At 38.9% G+C, this 23,795-nt stretch overlaps 1 protein-coding gene across 3 annotated transcripts in view; it reads left to right on the forward strand.

Annotated features, from left to right (window-relative positions):
- Nucleotides 1-23,795, forward strand: part of LOC132910355 (muscle-specific protein 300 kDa) — an 81,054-nt gene that overhangs the window by 2,318 nt on the left and 54,941 nt on the right. For 2 of the 3 annotated variants that reach the window (XM_060965999.1, XM_060965998.1), the window contains exons 2-14: nt 15,507-15,568; nt 16,318-16,413; nt 16,492-16,575; nt 16,690-16,782; nt 17,191-17,214; nt 17,517-17,695; nt 18,170-18,557; nt 18,645-18,791; nt 19,274-19,814; nt 20,254-21,937; nt 22,106-22,214; nt 22,378-22,392; nt 22,505-23,549. In XM_060965999.1, the coding sequence (XP_060821982.1) occupies nt 15,507-15,568; nt 16,318-16,413; nt 16,492-16,575; nt 16,690-16,782; nt 17,191-17,214; nt 17,517-17,695; nt 18,170-18,557; nt 18,645-18,791; nt 19,274-19,814; nt 20,254-21,937; nt 22,106-22,214; nt 22,378-22,392; nt 22,505-23,549 (4,467 nt within the window). The remainder of the gene's footprint in view (nt 1-15,506; nt 15,569-16,317; nt 16,414-16,491; nt 16,576-16,689; nt 16,783-17,190; nt 17,215-17,516; nt 17,696-18,169; nt 18,558-18,644; nt 18,792-19,273; nt 19,815-20,253; nt 21,938-22,105; nt 22,215-22,377; nt 22,393-22,504; nt 23,550-23,795) is intronic. The other variant, XM_060966001.1, reaches the window with a different exon arrangement.

Raw genomic sequence — 23,795 nt, forward strand, 5'->3', positions numbered from 1 at the left:
AAAATTACGCATTGACCTAGATTCACCGACGACACACGATGACGATTCATTACTCATCAGTCTGAAAGGACGCCCTAGGTCCTTTTTATTCTTTCTTACGTTGACAATCGACAGTTACCAGGCGTGGGGCAATAAAAATCAACGAATCTTGTTACAACTTTATTCCATCGAATTTTATCTGGCCTTTGTATGTATGAAATCGGTTTAATTCGCATCTGACTCGAACCAAGTTGTCAACAAGACACGCGTTTCTATATGTAGTTTATCAATTTAAGTTAAATCCTAATTATCAAGATACATATGGTAGCTCAACTACAACACGAAACGATCTTAAGCCAAATTAAATTTTTGTAACCAATATACGCGACTCACCCCTAAATGAATATAAACTTTTACCACGTACTCGACTATTTTAATTCGAACTTAATTCGATACTAATCCAAACTCAATTTTTGTAATGAAAATACAATGCTTAATCCAAATCTAATTCAATTTGAATCTCTTTCATAAAGCTACATTTTCTGGTGTCTTTCTTAAAGGTACTTCCAAACGCGAAGAATTCATTGTGGCTCGCGTTAGATAATATTTACCTGATAAATTGCATAATACCAATCGATGTTACTGTGATACCATAACACCTACGGAAATGGATCAATGTTACCATAATACCCGCTGAATCCCATTGAAATCAGTTTACTTCGTATTATCTCAAATTTGCATTATTCCCCTTGAAGAACATTTTCTTACTGTTCATCGTTTTAGATAATGCCACGTAATCAAAATTTCCAATTAAGCGTATTATTTATTTCAACCGATATTTCAACATGAAAAATAAGATTCCAGTCGTTCAGTTTCTAATTTCCATTTTCTGCCCCGTTTTCAAATTACGTCGGAGTTTCTCGCTTAACAGAAAGGAAGGGACGCGGACGAAGAACCTGGCTTTCCCAGCGATCAATAAGTTATTCGCGGCCGTTAAGTACCATATTAGCAATTCCCTCATGGGGACCTCGTGGTACTTTTCTTGGTGGCGACACACGTTCGCGACCAACCGGATCGACTCTTACGAAATCGTGGCGAACACGGAACGAGGACGAGTCCTCGTCGTCGCAAGAACTTGAAATAATCAGCGAGGATTAGATAAGGCAAAGACGTTCTTAACTGGTTTTACGTCTAAAATAGATAACGCGGAACGCAGTCATAAGGGTCAGACCTGGTTAAACCAGTCGTTTGAAACTCGATGTAACGAACAAGTTCTGATACATCGTTGCCATTTTGCAGTGATGCGATTTTTTGCAATTTGGAAAATTTATATTTGCGTATTGAAACTACTGGATTTGTCTATATAATGAATTTTTTATTCTTTACAGAAATTTGATAGATTTACATTTTTTATCTGAATTGCTGGGTAAATGTTTTAGAAATTACGTCTGTACCGGGCTTCATGTCGCGTGAATCTTTATCTTCTGTGTTTCCCGATTGTCATCGTTGATCGATAACGTTAATTTGCGGTTTACGCTCGATAATCGCATTGCCCACGCTCAACACTTTGCACTACGTGGGATAAACCGGAAAGATCGGTTGTCGACAAGTCGACGATATTTTCATGGCCACGGTCGACATCGCCGGTATTCAAAATACGTAATATGTAGAATAGAACAATACAAGCTATTTCGCTGTAATTTTCCCACACTATATATTCATTATTCGAACAAAGTGTCCAAAGAACTTCTTTTAAAACGACAGGTAAAGAATAAGATTTCTGCGATTCAAACATTAAAACTACACTACTAAAGTATAAAATTTATTCAAATTGGTTATGTCCAAATCAAAATGGTAAATACGCGAGAAAAAGAACTCTTCGCTATATATTTTAGAAAAGATCGTATCTACCAAATACATCTTTTTAATTTCATGAAATCGTTAACGATTGAAAAATCCCATAAAATTTATATCTATAAAATTTCTATGAAGAAATACGAATCGGTGGTTTTGACAATGCTGCTGGTACAAATGCCAATCGATATCAACGAAATTAATAAAACTAGTGAAACTACTGAACTACTAAAGTATAAAATTTATTCAAATTGGTTTTGTCCAAATCAAAATGGTAAATACGCGAGAAAAAGAACTCTTTGCTATATATTTCAGAAAAGATCGTATCTACCAAATACATCTTTTTAATTTCATGAAATCGTTAACGATTGAAAAATCCCATAAAATTTATATCTATAAAATTTCTATGAAAAAATACGAATCGGTGGTTTTGACAATGCTGCTGGCACAAATGCCAATCGATATCAACGAAATTAATAAAACTAGTGAAACTACTGAACTACTAAAGTATAAAATTTATTCAAATTGGTTTTGTCCAAATCAAAATGGTAAATACGCGAGAAAAAGAACTCTTTGCTATATATTTCAGAAAAGATCGTATCTACCAAATACATCTTTTCAATTTCATGAAATCGTTAACGATTGAAAAATCCCATAAAATTTATATCTATAAAATTTCTATGAAAAAATACGAATCGGTGGTTTTGACAATGCTGCTGGCACAAATGCCAATCGATATCAACGAAATTAATAAAACTAGCGAAACATCGTTCTGACGATTCGAAGTAAAATTTGAGATCCCGTACAGAGGTTGAATATTAAAAAACCACAAAATGTTTGCGGTCGCGGTATCGAATAGCCATTGATTGGTTGTGCTCCGTTTACGAGACGCTAGTCGTTATCTTGACCTAACAAGCTTCGTTTTATTTGCATTCGTGAGGAATAGACCGGTTCGTTGCCCTGTTTCTCGATCAACCAGAAAACGATTCGCGTATGGTGACTATCGCGACTAACGTTTGCTGGTATCGGTGCCAAAATGTATCCGTGTCTCTTTAAATTTTCGGTAACTTTGCTTTGCTTATTCACGTTTGATTCGGCTACTAAACACCTTGCGTCTAAACTTTCCTGATAACTTCGCTCTACTTTTTCTTCGTTTTTCTCAAGCAGAACATTCAGGCATGCTAAATTACTTTTTTACAACTTTCTTGGCCGTCTACTCTTCTTTAATTCACACTCGTCGACATTTTCATTTAGGTTTCGCTGACTTCACTCCCAACTACATGCTATCATATTCGGCGAAACAGATTGTTATAACCTGCATAGTCATCTTTCAAACCATTCTTTATCCAACAGAAAATATTCGAAATTTTATATGAAAGCGATTGAATATTTTCAAACTTTCCGTGATACGCAGTCGCTTTTAAAACTTTCCGTTTTATAAATGACACATTAAGAAAAACTTATTGAAATTAAAAAATTATTGTTGAAATAAAGTACGCGATATAACTATATGCGATATATTTATTTGCTAACGGAGATGATCTTTTCATAAGGTGTCCGAAGGTTTCTACATCCATTAAAGATCTTTTTAATGTTATCCATGCGTTATTTAAAATAAATGTTTAAAATCAATAAAATAAAGAATTACAGCAATGCGAGCTTAATAGCAATTATCTCCTTATCGGGTTCAGCCTTCGGTGAAGAACAAAATTTTCCTCGTCGAGCTAATATAGTATAAATAGTCGGCGATATTTGCACGTGGCAGAAGTACAGAGAGCGTGAAAACAGCGGGACAGTGTTCGATTTAATTGAACATAGTCTTCCTTGATCAGCAGGATGGAATGGAATCGTAGGCGGTCAGATAACGCGAACAGCGGCCACGTTAAGAAAAGAACGACGGTGAGAGTGAGGTCAAGGTCTCCCGTGGTTCTCTGGTCCCCTAACTTATTAAATCCTTACGTCACGTCGCGTTGGCCAACGTACGAATCGGACATTCATCGAATCGGCCTTCGAATAATCGGAATCTCAGTCTCGTCTCTTGTTGGAATTCAGAGGTATCGCGTGGCTCACTCGACTAAGCGTTTTAAAAAGAAAAAATATGTTGCGTCAGCATCTACGATATTACGCTGACAAACGATCATCGTTGTACGACTGCCGAGTCCTGACATACGAATTTCGTAGGAAGAATGGAGGAAAAGAACGTGGAGGAAAACAAGTCTGTTTTTGAGAATCTTTTACAATCGCTGGAGTTCTGCCTACGGTTTGTAATGTAGTCGGACTAATCGGGCAATAATTTAAACTTCAACGGTAAATAAATATACGATGAATTTCAACAAATACAATTCGCATAAATGGAATTTATATTTATGACTGTACGTTATTTAGAGATGTAAATAACGCAATTAAAATAGTAAATAAAATTAAATATACATGAACTTGAAGCGAAGATATTGGAGTGAAAAGCAAGCACAGTGGCATAGTACTTCAGAAGATAACCGCGGGAGTAATCAATGAAATATTAAGTATATGGACTACTTGGAACAAATGAAAGTCTTCCAATCATGGAACATTAAATGAAAGCAATAAGCAAACGAAGAAAGCTGAAAATGAAATGCTCGATTCTTGGAAGAGGTAAAATCGATATAACAAAATGCTCGATAACGTGATACGCTGGATTTCATGATAGACACCTTAAGTCAGGTGTAATAAATTGGGCCAACGGAATGAACGACAGTTGCGTAAAAGCGACGAGGTTCGCTGTCGAAGAACAAACGATCGTTTGTCATCCGCGATGAAAAATGCGCGTAACGATTGTTAGGATTCATGTCGAGGCAGTGTGTTTCAGAATCTGACACGATCGAACGTAGCATTGTGTTGCGTATAAAACGTAATATAGTAACTCGTATTAATAGTAAACGATGACGTTATTGGGCGTCAGTTCAAGGCTACGCTCCGAGCGTACTCGCTTTGTCTGGAACCTTTTGCTCCGTCTTTCCTTCTCCAACCTTTCCCAGTCCTATATTTTCTCTCTCTGTCAGCCATATTTTGACTGTTCTCGTCTTTCTTCCATGTCTGGTTTTTAAGGCAATCTTCCGTTTTATGATTCTTCTTCCCCTTCTCTCGTTTTACGATCCCCTTCTTCCTCTTCTTCGTACGTTGCTCAATGAAAGGGGAGATTCTGCAAACTTTCCATATTTCTGTTACTCAAATTTTCTTGGCTATTCGTTGTTACTGTTGAAATTATCGCAAATCCTTATCCGCGCTTTCGATCGTAACGGATGCAATCGAAGATATCTAAAATTAATCGAGATATCTTTCATCATCGCGCCTGACGTGCATTATTATATACATTTGCTTGGAATCTTTTTTGGCGAAGGCGCGAAGATGGCGTCAAAGTTACCTTTACATTTTCTTCAAGCGAGTCATTCTGCTTCTTCGTTCGTACGTTCAATTCGTATATAATTCACATTCCATCTACGAAATTCCAAATTTATTGCTTCGAGCTTACAGAGAACTCGAGAGCTCACGAGAGTGTAAGAACTAATAGCAACTCGAGAACTAATAATTCCAACGATCCGAGTCTAGATAGACACCTTCTCTATACAAATTTTAAAGATTACCATCGTCGAATAGAAATTGCATGAATCACACGGTAAATCAAGAATAGTAGATTACATTGTTTTTCTTTTTATCGTATTGAAACCCGTAACAAGCGTCACGGCAGCAACAATTTGTTCCTCTCGGTATTGTACGGTATTGTTCTTTTCTTTAACGATTATAGCGTCTATAAAACATCATACACCATATAAAATCATATAGAAAATATTTTACGTCCCAGGGTCACGGTTATTATCCCTTTACAAAATGAATAACCGATTTACCAACTATACTTCAAATAAAGGAAACAGATTACAACACGTTATTTTGCTTTTCATCGTGTCTGGCGTATCTATCTGCTTCCGTCCGGTTTCTCTCGATACCGGTTCTATCTTGTCTACCTGCTACAGACACCAACCATCTCGTTCTATCTGTAGCTAGATCCGCTAACTTTATGTTCGTCTAGTCAGGCTGGTTAGTCGTCCGAACCGGGCGAACGAGAAGCGCGAAATTGCAGAGCGCGCGATTTAACAAGGGGGAAGGACTTCCTGATGAGGAATCGGCGCAACCTGCCAATCCAATTGGGTCGATCGATAATCTGCTAGCGAGCCGGCGTTCATATTACGGGGCTTTAATCGCGAATGAAAGACAAATTCGATCCAAGATGCTACGAACAACGTGTTTCTCTAGGCTTCGTGGTAATCGGATTTCGTTTCTTTTTTTTCTTTTATCCAAAGTCGTACAAGTGATATTTTACATTCACGTATTATCGTGGATGATCCATAGGTTTGATAACGATAGATGTCGAAATAGATAGAGATAGATAGATCGTTTTGTTCGAGTTATTGGAAAATAAAAGACGAAAGGTGTCAGATACTTAACGTGTTAATCGAATATTATTTCTTTACTTTCTCTGATTTTTCTCCGACGCCAAGTTAGATCCCGAAAATGGTGGGGGTAAAAATTAATAAAAATCAGGGAAGAATTAACGAAATAATATTTAGTAAACGAAAACTTTGGCTTACTCGTACGAAAGACGATCCAACGCCTGGTCGCTTGAAATCTCAATTTCTTTTTTGCTTGCCACGGTAATTTAAAACAGCGTCGTATATTCGACAGTAGCGCCTTTGATAGTTTATATTTAGAACGTAATACTTTAGGTGTAACACTCGCGATGTGCCATTTTTGCGCGCACATGGCGTGCAGGTGCGTTCCCATTCAGAAACGCCTGGCAATTATCGTCGATGAGCTCGCAACATCTTGGAAATTGAATGGAGTATTCGTTACTAGACCAAACATAGACCAAGTACCTCCCGTTAAGCGATTACCTATCCCTGAGACACGTGATGGACAGGGTTAAGCCATTATGACAGCTTGCAATCTCTATATTCTATATTCGTTCCTAGATCATTGAAAATGTCGTGCTAGGGACGCGAATATCATCAAAAAATAAAAGCAAAATTCCTGCCACTTCTTTGAAGTAAAATAAGTAGAAGGTAACGTCAATAATGACGTCATTCTTATTCTATTTATTCTATTAAGTCATAGTAATTTAAGAACCACAATTTGCAATTTTAATAAACACTGACGTAATAAAAATGAAACCCTCTAATTAGAAGAATCAACCCTCTAATGGATGGTCTGAATATTCTTTTTCTTATAAAAAGTTTTAATCGATACTTGTAGGTCGTAACTACAAGGCTAACGCCGTAACTAGATCGCTTTTTGGATCGAGACGCTTACAATTAGCATCATGCGATACTTGAGAATGAAGTTATGATAACGTTCAAAACGTTTGAGATATGCCAAACCTCGTAACAGAACTGAACGCTTAAATTCAATTTAATTTAATTTAAGCCCTATAAATGATTACTATGTCTATCTAAAGTTTCGATGTCTGACCAAGAACCGAACGAATCTACTGAAAGATTGTAGTGGTCGCAGGGAACTGATCGATAACGTCGCGTCGATGACATTGCTCAGACTCCTAAACGTCATTTACTCGAGACTTTAATAAATTACCGATGCGGTAAACATGCGATGTTGCAAACTACCAGCCTCGTGTTCTCTATTTATAGTCGTGATACTTTTATTCCAAACACGTTGTTAGTTTCAAGAAAATAGAGGAACGATTACGCGATTCGAGATTCGCTTCTCTGTTTTCTTCTTTCTCTCTCTTTTTATCTGTCGTCTCAACCTTGCGAATCTCGTTAGAAAAAACGAATGTTCCCCTTACTACTCGACCTCAATCGACTGGCGTACGAGCGAGTTTACAGGCTATTCGAGGACGAACGTCGATTTCATACGAGGATTAATCGCAGAAAGACAACTTCGGCAAGGATTTCAGCGGTCGAAGCATGGTCGGCACGCACGCCACGAATTTTCTCCAATTTGCTTGACGAGCAACCATGGTCGGCTGGCGGCATGCGATCTTACCTCATCCCCTCTGCACTCTCATTAGGAAGTAATTAACAAACAATCACGCGTACAAACACACGGTCGTTCTTTTTTAACGGAGAGCGATCGCGATGACCCGGCATAAATTCTATTCTTTCGTATGGTTTCATTTTTTAATGTATTATTTCCACGAAGAATATTCTGTTGCCTGGAAAATTATTTGGGAAAATAATGTTTTACAAATCGAATATTGAAAACTGCAGGAAGAATAAGATTTCTCGAATTATGGAAATCTATAGAAAATTTATACGAAAACGATATTTGATATTTTCTCTACTCTAGTAAGTTACCATTTTGATAATAAATTAGTTTCTCTTAGCCGATTCTTTTGATTATTGAAAATTAATTTTTTACTTTAATAGTTCGAGAATGGAAAATATCGAAAACTGAAAGAACAGATTTTTAATATTTCCTCCTGATTGTTTTTGTTGCTTTCGTTGATCGACGAAACCTTTCGAAAATCGTAATATCATAGTTGGGACGAATTGATGGAAAGAGTTATTGGCTGGAACTCTCAAAACTTCGACCCTCGAACACCTCTCACATCGTGTGTGCAACTGCATGCATAGTAAATGGCGTGCAGTTGCATTCGATAATTGGAAGTTAGGCTTTCACGTTCTTACGAATGCGGCTGTTTAGGAAAGTCGTTGCAGTGAACATTATTATCCCGTTGTGTAAACTTGTTGCTGAAACGAGCTCGCGAGCCATTTTCCACGGTAATCATCTCTAGAAACGGAAGTTAAGAATCACTAGGCGTACTTCACCTTGATGCTTATCTCTTTGTAATGTATTTTTGAAACGTTTTCAAGAGTTTGAGCATCGATAGACGTGGAACGTATCACGATGCGGAGGTTAAGTTTTATACATTGCAGTTTCAGTTGTATAATAGATCAATCCTCTTATCGCGCTGGGAATGTCAAGGCCTTGCTTCGTTATCTCAACCACCGTCTTGCGATTACGCTTCAACGATCATGAATTTCTTTTGCTAATATGACGAAAACAAACGTTAGATTGCCGTTTCTAATTAATTGTTCTTTTTCTTCTTTAAGTCTAATTCTTTTACTTTTATAAGCTTCCAGACAATCTGAGAAAGTTGTACGATATTTCTTGATGTTTCTATTATACGATGCGATACTTCATAGTTATTATTTTCGATTGCTATCTATACCAGAATTATCTGTGACACAAAAGCGCGACTGACGAAGTGATAAGAGAAAAGAGGCAAAATTGAAATGTTACTCTTTATCTTCGGATATTATGTTTCATTCCTTATGATCTGCTGGGACATAGAACCGTGTAAATATAGAGTAACGTGGTGTAATAAAAATACGCAGAAATACACGGCTGATGAACCAAAGGAAATCGTAGATTCGTCACGGGTATCGTTTGTACGTCGCGATGAATTCGATATCCTTTGCAAACAGGAAACACAGAGTGGATGTATGATTCCTTTCATCGACCAACAGTAGCTTGCTACGCGAAATCAACCCTGAGATATAGAATTTTCCTTAGTTTACTATTAATTCGTTTCTATCAAAACCATGTTGTGTTTCTATTTAACTAATTGGTAGATTTAATTAAGCTTTTAAATTAGAAGCAACGATAGAGATTAGAAATACATCGATGATTAAATTCATAATGTTTTTTTCTAACTTGATGCAAAACTCCAGGCAAAATATACGAAAGAAGATAAAATGTACGAAACGACGTAATAGAATCGGCATAGAATACGTTTTATATAGAGATGGGAATGATATGTATCGGACAAAGTATTTCAAAGATTCAAGCTGTTAGAGTAGATGCGAGACTGGAAAATGGGACAAAGTGATCGATGAAGCAGACATCCTTCTTCGAAAGGATCAAGAAAACGGACAAGTTCACAAGATTGCAGTTGGACGGAGTGATGAGAAGCTCGAGCCTTGTGAAATCAAGTCAGGAAAAGAGAACAAGGTGAGACGAGGAGAGGAAAAAGCAGCCTTGCTCGATTTTCCCTTTTTCAAAAAGCATTTTCTGTTACACGGACTGGGATTACCGGATGATCGGGAACCTTCGTCAATTTCACGAGATTGGAGTCAAGTAAAGAGAATGGAGGCCACGATCTAAAACGAGAAATAGAGGAAACTATCTATTATTTTCCTCGTTGGATGAAACATAATTTAGTATACGAAATAGAATTCTTACTCCATCATGAATACCCATCTGTGTTACTAAATTGAACTCAAACAAAGAATCATAGAGAATAGAGAGAATAAAACGAAAAAAGAAGAAAAGAATCGTCGAGTCGAAAGGATTGGACTTTAGTAAGAGAAAAGAGAGGAAGACAGAGAAGAGTTAATATAATCGAAAGAAAAAGGTCGATTATCTTCCTTCTCAAGGACACCTACGAATTGGCTCATTAACTACGCAGTTTACGTCAATCTCCATCGATTTTACGAAATCGAAGTGAAGGAAAGGAACAAGGTGATTCGTACGAAAAGGAAAAGGAAGCTCGATCGATTCCCCCTCTCTCGTACGAGAGACACAGGCGCTATCAAGCATATGAGGTCATCCACGAGAATTTGTCTCATTTCACCGATCTCGCTTCGTCCTTTTCTCGCCTTCTGCTTTCATCATGTCTGCGTTGTGCAGGCTGAACGAAAGCGCTAAAAATACGAATTTATATGCGCGACTCGTGTTATGCGTGTGCCTCTTCCCAAGCAAAAAAAAAAAAAAAAAAGAAAGAAGGGTAAGAGGGGAGAAAGCTGAGATCATTTTGAAATGTCAGACCTGCCGTTCGTCGATGGAAAGGAGAAGAGATGAAGAGATAACACGGATACAAAGACAGAAGAATTTCTGGAAGGAGAATTGCTTAATTTAGCGCTTTGTTAATTGGCCACGGGTTGGACTTTATGCAGATATCAACAGAGAAAACCTTCGGTATCTCCATCGAATGCAAATCAGTTACGAATACTTTGACACGTTTGATTTACACCCGAATCCTTTGTAAACGATCGAACTAACGTTATCGATCAAAAATTTCGAAATTTCAAGTTTCAAGCTGGCATTATTAACGAATTCGTGGAACTATAATATACGCAAGAAATGTCACGAACGTCAAATGACCACTTCTGTCTGGCTTCGGCGTGATCGTGTCGATTGTTTCTGTTTAATTACGTTTGGTAAAACGTGACATGGTTGCACGTCTGATACCCGTTATCTAGCGTCAAGACACGTTCGCCTTGTAAAATAGGGACTTAACGAGCTGATTGCAACGTTCCGTTCGACGAGTCTTCGCAAGTTTAAGATAGGTCGGAATTTGCTCGTTGCTGATGCAATTTCATATCTCACATTTTATATATTTTACGTTTTAACACTTTGTAGCGTTACATTACAAATTACAGATAATTTGTATTCCATTCAAAGATGCATCTACGAACACTGCCTATTCACGATACAATAAGTAGAATGGAAAATTCGCAGACAAATAATTTGACGATGAAAAGGTTAAGGGTGAACTATGCACAAGTATTTCTAACACAACTACTTGCACGCCTAATGATCATTAGCATATAAGTACATCTATACGTCCGTCATGCGACGCACAGTAGATGAGTGACTTGCTCAGTCAGACACAGCCTATTGAATTATTTCTTTCGTGAAAAGCGACCGCACCTTAGGGACGATACGACCAACGGTAAAAGTGTCACGAATGCTGACCTGAAAATACGAGGGGATTAATCGTCTTTTCGTCGTCCAGAAACACCGCCATTTTACGATGCACGCGAACACAGCCTTGATTCTTTTTTATTCTCTGCAGGAACGTTATATTCGACCGTACCAGTGTACGAATCGTATTTCTTGAAAATTTATCGCACGTCTGCCAATGGCCACGGCTCCCATTATCGTTCCATTAAGCCGCCAATAAAATGTCAAATCCCCGTAATTTACAACTAATAACGTAATTCCCTGTTTACACTCGATCTTACGACTCATTCTCTTTTCCTTTTCTACTTTCAATTTCTTTTCACCGGGTAGATGCCTTGCTTCGGTCCATCCTCGAGTTTTTGCTCTCGTCTCCGATCAACTAGCCGTCACGGTGAACGGTTAAATTACATCGTTCCCGCGAAACGTGTAATTTTACGGTGCATTACGCGTGCATCAATCACGTGCTCTTGTAATTTCCCAATGCTGTGTGAATTAATAAAGCAGCCGCGGCTAATAGATAGTCCAGAGCTTTAATCGTTTCGAGATCGATTTTTCTTTTAACAATAAATATATAGCAACGATACAATAACATGGACTGTACAATACACTCAACTTTGACAAAATATAGGTCGATCGTAATTTTTTAAATGCGACATGTACGTAGCTCCTTTTGTCGTATAATAGAATTCTATGTTCCAGTAGATCTCGATCCAGCCATTTTCTTAAGTTATCGTGCGATATGTATTGTACCGTTAGTTTCATAAAGGGTGTCTTTCATTTAACGCTAGTTACATCTTTCTCTCGACGTGTCATCAATGAGAATATCGTTCGCGTGATAATAATAGGACGTTGATATAGTCGCGAGTAGAGATATTCGAGTGTCGAATTATGTATATGCGAGTGCTCTCAACCATATTTAAAAGCCCTGACTCATCTATCACGTTAAGATACAAGAAATAGCTATTAGCAAACAATGCGATAGCTTCCCACGAGTGGCCACCATGATCTACATTTCTATAGCCTCGATCGAAGAACTTGATGCTCGAGGTTGCCTCCCCACCATAAATCCAACAATATAAAAGTATGGAACTTGAACATCGTATGAATATTCAGATTATTTACCTGTTAAAATATCGCATTAGCATGTTTATTGCGGATTCGTGATCTTTAATGCTGTACATGATACCGTGCAATACTTGTCTTTATACCATAAAATTTTACATACGTGTCTGATAGGAATTATTGTGAAATATTGTTTCATAAGTTCGTGCCACTCGGTTTGCGTTTTATGCAAAACTACATTGCACGTATACGATGAAAATTCATATGTTTATGAACAGAATTAGAGAAGCAGGACCCAGACTAACTAAATATTATGTCGAGTACTATACTACATGTATATTAGACGCGCTATATGTGTTTTTGTATCTTTAAATTGCTCATAAACACGTAAAAACTCGTGGTGTATGTATAACCTGAAAGTACAGGCCAACTGGAATCCGCGTCGTGAACTTGTTAACACGCAGCCATAAAAGAATAAAAAGCATTTGACGGAAGTGTGATAATAGATTTTTATTGACATAGAATAGCGAATACAAGGAAAATATTTCTCCGACTTCGTACGTCTAAAGTCTTTTCTTCAGACTATAGCACGAACACGCGAAAGGGGAACAAAGCAGCGTGTAATAAGCACGTCTGTCGCGAGAAGTGACAGAACGCACTGTGTATGCAGATCACGTATGCGTGCCAACAGCGACTACACACGAGCTTCTTCGTCTTGCACGCACGTGCAGCGTGAGCACTTTTTAATTGACCCTCGGTCCCTAGCGACTTTTCCTCTTGCGAGCTTATCGACGCCAACGATCCATCGTCCAGCGTGCTCGTTCCCAAAATAAGAGCCATACATCCCTTGAAACGTGATTTATAATACGATTCACGATAAAGATTACGGTGTTTTTCGCGGGAACACCGTAATTAGGCCTGGGCTGAACGTTTTTCGTGCGGAGACGAAGGGTGCATAAAATTAGAAACCCTGGGAATTCGTGAATTTTGCTTGTTCCGAGCCACTCTGCAGGAGTTCTCTGCACTTTCACTATCGTTTAAGATATTAACGTGTAAAATATTAACCGACTAATTAATTCTCACAACTATCCTTAGAAAGTGGCGAGTTCGGAAGGAAAATAAAATTGTCCGATTTTGCACATTTTTTATATTCCATAGAATAAAATACGTTTCAGAGTATCAGAAGCGATCGAGAATGCTGTTAAATTACAAATTAATAGACGTCGTGAGATATAAGCAAGATATTACTAGACGGAGCCTATCAATGTCACGTGTAGGCTACATACGTTTCTTTAACGAAGGTATTTTAACGTCAATGTTGCGAAGTAAGTAGAACAGTAGTATGCGTACTTTTACCTACGTTTTCTAGAACACGAAAGGATAATAAGACAAATCCAAGCACATCGTTCCATATGTAAATTTTGTAAAAAGCATTACATTGTTGGTTATCTGGATAAAAAAAGTTTTAGCTGTAGCGTTGTAAATGGGAATGGAATGACACAAAGGTTAACGTAATTGAGAATGAACGTATGCTTTCTCAGCTGTTTATAGGAAAAAGAACGTACGTAAATGGTTGGCAAAGAATAAAACGGCACATTGGTTCTTTCAGCTAGAAATGAATGAAACTCTATCGTATACATGATTCGGGCTACCTGGAAAGATATTTTAAAGGCCCACGTAAGAGCGTGAACGTTTACTGCCAATAAAAGCAGTCTATTCCACGCGGCATACGCGCATGGCTAAATTTACTACGTGGGAAACTGGTTTCAGCTACTTCGTGGCGATACCTTCTCTGTACCACTCTGATCGCCAGTTTTTATTCTTCGATTAACCATTTAACGGAAGATTCGATCGGTTTATATGCGATACTCGGAGCAATACCGATTTCAAGCTGAGAGCGTGATTTCTAACTCGATTTACAGTTCACACAACGCAACGATCACGAGGCTCCGCAATTGTCGATGACGTAATGACAAGACTGTACGTAGCATTTATTCGAACGCTGCGTACGAATATTATCGCCTATGTTTTCTCGCCATCTCCATCACGAATTTCGTCGAATATCGTGTCATAATTATTCTTGGACTTTAGAGGCCAATATCGATTATTTAACGATACGGTATTCGAATTGCAAATTCCACAACAGTCACGATACCTAGATCACGATACATATAAAAGATATTTTTCAGGCTTGATAAAACCAGTTTTTTCGTATATGCTCGCTTATTGCGAGAATTAATGCGATTCGTTTATGTAATCGCGCGGAGAATTTTCATTTTATCTTAGAAGGCATTAAGGGGATTAACTGGACGATAATGAGAAGCCAGACAATCGGCACGTTTCGAATATCAATGACGACAGATCTACGAAGACTTTTTAGTTTCTCAAAACACTTGTTTTCTCTTCAAAAGTATTTTCAATGTTTTGCTTGTATCGACAATTAACAGACTCGTTGGTCGAATTATTCGTAAAACAACGCTTAACGAAACCGCGAACTTAATTTGATAAACAACGTTTACGTTGATAAACAAAACTTGTTTATCCCTCATGATGCTAATTTAATTCGCATCTTGAGAACGAATTCGCATAATGCTACAAAGTTGCTACTACCTCGAGATAAATAGTTAAATTTACAAGCTCTTTCACTAGAAATAAGCAAACTGAAATTTCTCGTACAATTAGACACAAGCTTACTAGTGTCATATCGCAAATAATAGAGAGACGCGGAAAAAATTCTTTCTTAAATTTAATCGATACGAGGAGCATACGATTGAGATTACTACTACGAAAATATCAAATTGGTTTTAAGATAAGCGTACATTTAATACGATTGTGTCATCAATTTGTTAAAAATTCTCTTCTTTTCTTTTCAGACGAACAAGAACGCGTACAGAAGAAAACTTTTGTCAACTGGATCAATTCGTATCTTTCTAAGGTAAGGACAAGCACGTAAAAATTCAGATAAAACTCGTAGAAACAGCTTTCCGGAAACAAGCGACAGAACGAAGAACTCTGAAAACCTTCCGGCTGTTTCTCTTCCGCAAACCATCCCTCTTTAAATAATTCCCATACACCGAATGTTACGCAAAGTTTCTTGCCTCTTTTTCGTTTTTTATCGTCCCTTCTATATAATAATGCATCGTTGAAATTACTGCTCATCACGAATATCAGAAGTTCGGTGGAATAACTCGTGCCTGGCTCGCGAGTCTCGATATCGCTCCCCTACTTCCGCACTTCCGGATACTTCGAAACTTGAATTAGAAATCCCGGAACTCGAGGACGTGCATGCCCCAGAACCGGCACGACATTGCGTTCGATGTTGTCCTCTGATCGAAATAGGGAAGATTCACCTGTCATGCTATTTTTAATTTATCTAAAAGTACACGCACGAAAACTAAGGAAGATTCGTTCGTCACGAAATGAAATCCAATTTAATCAAAAACGTGACGTGAATTTGGAAAATTCCATTGTCGTTCATTTCGTTCGAATTTATAGTTACGACAAAATTTCTCGTAAATAATTGTAACGACTTCGTTTCCTTTCATACGGTTAGGGATGCTTCGCAACCATATATTTTATGACGTTTTTCGAAATTTTTGTATATGCATTCTCGATTGTCACAAGTTTCGTTGTGAGTGTCGAGAAGCAAGAAAGGAGAGTATCGATGATCGAAATCGCTTTCAGAGAAGTCCACCGCTTCGAGTGGACGATTTGATCGAGGACCTCAAAGATGGTACCCGCCTACTCGCGTTGCTTGAAGTTCTGTCCGGCGAGAAGCTGGTAAGTTTCAGCAACGGTTGTTCTGTAACTCTCGATCGATAAATTACGCTCGTACGGAACGCGTTTGTCTGTTCGCAGCCGATGGAAAGGGGCCGAAACCTGAAGAGACCGCATTTTCTTAGCAACGTAAACACAGCGCTTCAATTCTTACAGAGCAAAAAGGTGAGAAATCGTATTGTTCGATTGAAATATAAAATTGAAAAGATTCAAATTGAGAATTATTTCATGACGTGGAAAGCGTTTAGTATAATATACATTTGTGAATCTCTGTTGCAGATCAAGCTGGTGAACATAAATTCGTCCGATTTGGTAGACGGACGACCGCCCGTAGTGTTAGGCTTGATATGGACCATCATTCTTTACTTCCAGGTAGACGTTCTTCCATTCGTACTGTCGAATACAATCGAAGCTATTGAAAAAATCGCACACGTATTACTAGAATGCGGTAGTTGCTTAAATAAGACGCCCGTGCCACATGTAACATCGAATTACATAAACGCGTTACGATATCCGCGCGGCAGCACTGCGACGATCGTTTGCAGCGGGGATTAATTTGCTTGTGTCACGAAGTTGTTCGATCACTTTTTTTCTACCGAATTGCTTCGTGAAATCTTAGAGGAATAATTCTTTATACGAGCACACTGTTCCTTTTTTTTAACAATTTTTTTTTCCACTTAGAGTTGATAATTTTTATTATTAACGAAATTAATCCTCGTTAAGAGCGAAGTAAGAAATTACATTCCATTCTGCTAACCGTATTTATTCCATGAAAACAAGCTACGATCGAAGGATCGAAGGAAGGTGAGTAGCTAATTAAAAAAAAAGAACTGAACCAAAAAAAAAAAAAAAAAAAAAAAAAAGAAAAGAGATTGTCGTCTAACCTGATACGATGTTTATATAAACAGTAAAGCCGTAGAAAAAGTCTGTGTGTACAGAGGAGAATATTAAGTTAGCACGCACCTACATGATCTTACGCATCACCCTAGTACGCACGCTAGTCCTTCCCTTTGTGAATTTTTCTGTTCTCACCCTCGATACCCCGACCTTGTTGGTTGTTGTTCGAACTCCATATTTCGCGGTCCACTGATCGCGCGTTTTTCTAGATCGAGGAAAATACCAGGGCTTTGGAATACCTTGGACATACGTGGGGTAGTCAGAGCAGTTTAGAGAGTCTTAGTACCCAAGGATCCGCGACTAGCGAGAGGAAACGCATCAGTAGCGAGAAATGGAAGCAGGGTGCGAGGAAGACTCTGCTTCAGTGGGTCACCAATGCTCTGCCAAAGTCAGTATTTTATACATAATCTTTATATTTGGCTATTTGTCATTTAATATCCTGGTGTACAATAAGATTCCTTGTAATTTGTGCATTTGCAAAAAACGGGACAGGCAAGGAAATCCACCGCTTTTAACACACTATTTAAGAGTGTATTATTGGAACTAGCAGAGTATTTAATCCGACCAATTCGTAATTTTTCAAAAATTTTATTCTGTTTATGGCGCATCTCTAACCACGCGAAAATTCTTTTGTAAAACGTAAATAAAAAATTGTTGTCTTCGCATTATATGTATATCCTTTTATATACATCTTTCGCGTTGATCTCTTTGATACGAGTTTCATGCTCCGGTCATGGAAAGTTCTGGCATTAAAAAGAAAAGCAGAATTAAAGTGTCGGAAACACCATTAAATCAGTGCTGATATCGCAACACTGATAATTGCCTAATTTACAAAAGGTAAATGTTACTTTTCTCAACACAGGGACATCCAAGTACGCGATTTCGGCGAAAGCTGGCGTGACGGCAACGCCTTCCTGGCCATCATCGATGCTATCAAGGCGAACTTGGTGAACATCGCGGCCATGAGAGAAGCAACGAACAGAGCTCGTCTAGCGACGGCGTTCGACGTGGCCGAATCCGAGCTGGGTATCGCCAGACTTCTGGATCCCGAGGACGTCGACGTTCCCCAACCCGATGAAAAATCTATCATGACATACGTGGCTCAGTTTTTACACAAATATCCGGAACCAGGATCCGCCGCTTCCGATTCGTTCGCGGCTGTACAGCAGGAGTACGATAATCTGCTTGGTTGGCTGTACGAAAGGCTGAAATACCTGGAACAGATGGGTAGCTCCCCGTTGAGTTATGATGTATGTTTTAGTGTCTGTACGATTATTTTAGTAATCGAGGAACAGCGGTTTTGATGGTGTTTTTTTGTTTGAATTTTATATTCGAAGGAGTACGCCGCGTTGAAAGCAGAAGTCGAGCAACAGAGGGTTGTGTACAATAAGCTACAGCGTCTCGTCGAGACGCCTAGCATGATCAGCATCACGCGGGACTCATGGAAGCACGTGCAGGATCTGTGGAAGACCCTGGAGATGCTCGTGAGTTGAAATTTTATGAAACAATAAATAATCTATTGGGATGATTTAACAGCTAAAACAATGAAAATTTTGACTGGCAGCTCTCAGTCTGATGACGTTCATCTGTGTACCATGTTCTATCATCAAAGTTTGAGATTAACAAATTATCAGTTCTATTGTACAAATTAAAACGCTATGTTCAATTATGAACATTTATTGCTCGATAGGCAAATTGCATCATCGTTGACGATCCAAGTGAAGTTTCGCTTAGAAACTCTATTAATACTGAAATAAACTTTTAATGTTTTACTCAATAAATGATTGTTCCATGAATGGATAAAAATCTGGGAAGATTTTCAAACTTTTTAGGAACCCGAAACAGTAAAATTTAAATATCAATGATTCGACGTATGTGTGGAGTGTGAAAAAATATGTTTGCCTATAAAGAATTAACTAATAAACGTAACTTGTATATAAAGATATTTTCTGTTCCAATTTCGCAGATGTTACGCTGGCTCTGGCTCCTAGACTCTTATTTGCCAGGTGAATTAGGGGTCGTAGGGCGATGGTTGTGTCGCGCAGAGGACCTTCTGCTATCCGACAACGACATCCCCGAAGAAATGACAGAAGAAACCGCCAACATAATCTCGAATAAGCTCGAGGAGCACAAAAAGTTCTTCCTCGATCTTCCGTCCATGACGGAACGATTTCAAGCGGCGAGAAGTAGCGAGGCCGCGTTGAAAGTACATCCTCAACAATTGAACGAAATGGCGACTCGATTGGATAGCCTGGCGAGTCGTGCCGCCAAACGTAGAATCCGACTAAAGTTCCTGGAGCATAAGTGCTGCCTTATTGCTTTCTTGTTCCTAGTTGAAACAAAGTTGAAGAGTTGGAGCGTGAAATACGATACTGAAGAGAGTGTGCACCAGATGCTGGAGCAATATAGAAACTTCGTATCGCGAAACAGAATTTTCCAGGAGTTCCAGAAAGCCTACCTGGACATGCAACAAGTCGTCGAGGACTACAAACGCGAAGGTGACGTAGGTGAGTGGTGATCTCTGTAATTTTATTGATTTAGTCGACGACATTTGTCCGTTAAAATTTACGAATTCTCAATTTTTTCAATTAATTTTATTTACTGACCCGATGTTTAGCGTCTGTTATTAAGGATAGAGACACGAAATTACGATTTTCTCTAGGATACCAAAATGACTACCATTGGCTCTGCTATAAATTAAAAAATTTTTTTTTGAGTTTAAATAGAGATATTAATAACAATCGTTAGATCGTAAGTCACCACGATTGATAGTCTTTATTTGGTAAAACACACGATATAAAATTAATACGGAGTACCTGAAGATTAAATAATAATTATCTTAAATTATCGTTAATCATCTACGGTTCAACGATACCAATTGAGCGTTATAAATTCCTATCGTGGACAAATGTTTACTCTACAAATATCTGTTTTGCCATGCCCTAGACACCGAAGAAAGAGCGAGCATCGATCGTTTCATGCGAGAGACCAGCGACAAGTGGAAAAGCGTGTCCATGGATCTGCGTTGCGTGCAAAGCATGCTTGAGGAAGTGGTAGCTTATTGGCGTCGCTGGAACATAATCTCCGATGAGTTCGTGACTTGGTTGAACCGTGCTGAACCTGCCTTGAACCTTCCCGAAGAGGACAAAATGGAATTCTTCCAAGATATAAGCGTGTGGAAAGACAAACACCAACAATTGTCGGACACAGTGACGTTCTTGATCGCCACATCCGACGAACCAGTCGCCTTGCAATTGAAGCAACGTTACACGAGTCTCGCTTCTAGATGGGACTCGCTGTTCCAGGAAGCGAAACAGTACATGCACGCTGGAGACGTGATACGAAATAGAAAAGACTACAGACAGGGCGTGGAAACTTTACAAAAGTGGCTGAGGAACGTTGAATTGGCGTTATCAGCTACTGATTTAACCACAACAGAAAAGATCAAGGCATACGGTGAGAAGTTGCAAGTCTTCCATAATGAAGTAGAAGGAATCGAAGATCTTTTCAAGAGTATCAGCAAAAAATTCCAGTCACTCATTCAAGATTTATCTCGAGACGAAGTAGACAAAATGATGAACACCCTGAAGAAAGAGAAGGAGGCGCTGGTTAAAGTACGAGCCTTGATACCGATGCAGTTGCACCTGTACCATCAACTTCTGGTTCAGCAGGAGTCTCTGGAAGCTGGTCAGAAGGAAATAGCTACCTGGTTGGACGAAGCAGAGAGAATGTTGACCAACGTCGACTTATCAGGTGGTAGAGAGCATATTTTGGCTCAGTTAGAGCGGCATAAAGCCTTCTTCTCGAGAACTCTCTACTATAAATCCATGCTGGAGTCCAAGAACAAAGTGTTCTCCAGTATAGTGAAGTCTGTGGACAGTCACGCGGATGTAGCTACTGCAGAAGGTGGCAGAACCTTGAGAGAATTGAACGAACGGTTCAATCGAGTGTCTCAAGCAGCTCAGGCATTGGAACAACGGCTTCAGGAAGCTGTTAGATGCTGGACCAGGTTCAAAGAATGCGAACGACAGGTCTGTGAGTGGCTGTCGGTCGCTGAGACCATGATGAATGACAAACATACCGATAATAGACGATCTATAGAGTATCACAAGAACTTCTTTAGCAATGTAAATGAGAAGTGGATCCAAGATTTTGTGAACGCTGGACAAGACTTGAAGAATATTCTGCCTGTTGAGAAGCAAGCTCCTATTTTGGAAGCTGTCGAATCGCTTCAGAAACGTTGGAAGGAGGTGTTGACGTTCGCTCCTCTTCATTTAATGAGACTCGAGTTTCGCCTGGATGAAACCACGTTCCTGCAGTACCTGAAGGAGATCGAGGTGGAGGTGAATTCGGAACAGCAGGCTTTGATGAAGAATGACAATGTCGAGAATATACTGCAGAGGAACAAAGAGTTCTTCGTGAACCGTGGTACAGTTCTGGAAGTAGAGAAGTGCCTGCAGACTTTGAAGAAGATCAGCAATGCTTATAGCCAGTTGATACCTAACGATACTAGCTTGTCTGAGGCTGCACAACATGCTGAACGCCTGTGGGAGGATTCCGCTCAGAGAGTGGAACGTTTGAGGGAACAATTGAAACAAGTGCCTGAGCAGTGGGCTGCCTATAAGAAGAAGTAAGTATCGTGAAGGCTGTGGATCATCTATCGTTGACGTCTAGTAAATTTGAAGAATTTCCATTCTTCGAATTATCTTTTTACGAATCTTTTTTATTCAGATTTCTTTTTTTTACGAATTTCTGCTATCTTTGTAAATTTTTATTCATATACAAATTGTTGATTCAGATTTGACGAGATGGTACGATGGATGGACCATGTAGACAGTAACCTGGCGACTATTCTGCACGAGGTGAATACGCTGGAGGAATTCGAAACAGAAAAAACGGTATTCCAGGTAAGGATCATCCCTATTCTTACTCTTAAATAATAATAGAAATTTAGATGTGTGCATTATAAGGCATTGTTAACGCGAAGCATGCAATTTTTTATTCACCACACACGTTGTATTTAAACATTTCTTCTTCATTCTCTTCTTGTATTGCTTACACTGGACGTAGGTTCAAGTTTTAACGGTAAGTACGATCACGTACACTCCACCATGAAAATTCAATATAAAAACCTCACGTTATAATATCCAAGATAAATGTATCATATTATAATAAATTTCTTCAAATTATTCAACAGAAAATATGTAGAGAAGCAGACAGCAAACGGGAAGAGATGAAATGGTTGGTGCAAACCTTGGATAGCCTGACTTCCAATCGTTCAGATCACGAAGCCCTTTCAGAGCAGAACCGTCTGGAGCAGTTGATTACTCGTTATAAGAACCTCATACCAACCATAGAGATCACCATGACGAAAACCGATATCTATTCAAAAAGCTACACGTACAGAAAAGAAGTGCGCGAGGTGTGCACTCTTTTGCACAAGGTGAAAGATCAGTCGAAGGTCGACGTAGTGTCTGAAATCCCGGAGACCTTGCAGACCGCGGTTACTCATCAGGAAAGCCGTTTGAACCAGTTGGAACAACAGAGATCAAATATCGTGAGCATGCTTCAACGTGGTAAAGATCTTTTGAAAGACCAACACGCGCCTCCATTTGTGTCCTTGGAGGTTCAGCAATTAGAATCAAGCTGGAACGATACTTATGGTCAGAGCGTGGAGACCTTGAAGTCTCTGAAGAGCTCGCAGAAGTTGTGGAATACTTACCTGCAACAGAAAGAGGAGATCATGAGATTGATCGAGCAAGCTGAGGAAGAATTGAGAAAAATCGAGTCGACTACCTATTACGAAGCGTCCCAAGTATCATCCGACCTTCAGAGTAAGCAGGACTTTAGCTCCACATTGAGAAAATCTACCGAAGAGATGATGAAGAAGCTGCAAGAGACGTACAGTCATTTGACAGAGATCGCACCACCTGAAAGAAGGGAAGTACTGAAGAAAGAGATCACCCAAACCGAGAAACGAGTGGAGACTACTCTGAAGACCGTGCAGGAGAAGGTTGTTTATCTGCAGGAGCATAGTACTAGGTGGAACAAGTTCCAGGCGAAATTGAACGAGTTGCAATTATGGACGCAACAAAGTGCGCCTCAATCGATCGCAGATGCGGAGAACTTGGCGACCACTCCCGAAGAAATGGTTTATAGAACTGAGGTCTTGCAGAAAGATATTCAGGAGAGAAGCAGGACGTTGAAATTCCTCGAAGAGGAATCAGAGAAACTGGTGAAAGGTACGAACGAAAGTTTCATTATTTTTTGGTATATATTTTCTTTCAAATTTCATGATAGTACTTCGTATTTTTATCGTGTTTCAATAAGTTTCAAACAACTTTCTCATTTATACTCGTAGAATATGTCGAAAAATTTGGTAGCAAATAATTGAAGCACTCTGTATAAACTTTCCCTGTTTTTCTTTCTAAAACTAATTAATGTATAAAATAGATAGTCATAAATAATTTAGAAATAATTTATTTGCA

The sequence above is a fragment of the Bombus pascuorum genome, chromosome 9 (assembly GCF_905332965.1).
Source record: "Bombus pascuorum chromosome 9, iyBomPasc1.1, whole genome shotgun sequence".
NCBI lineage: Eukaryota > Metazoa > Arthropoda > Insecta > Hymenoptera > Apidae > Bombus > Bombus pascuorum.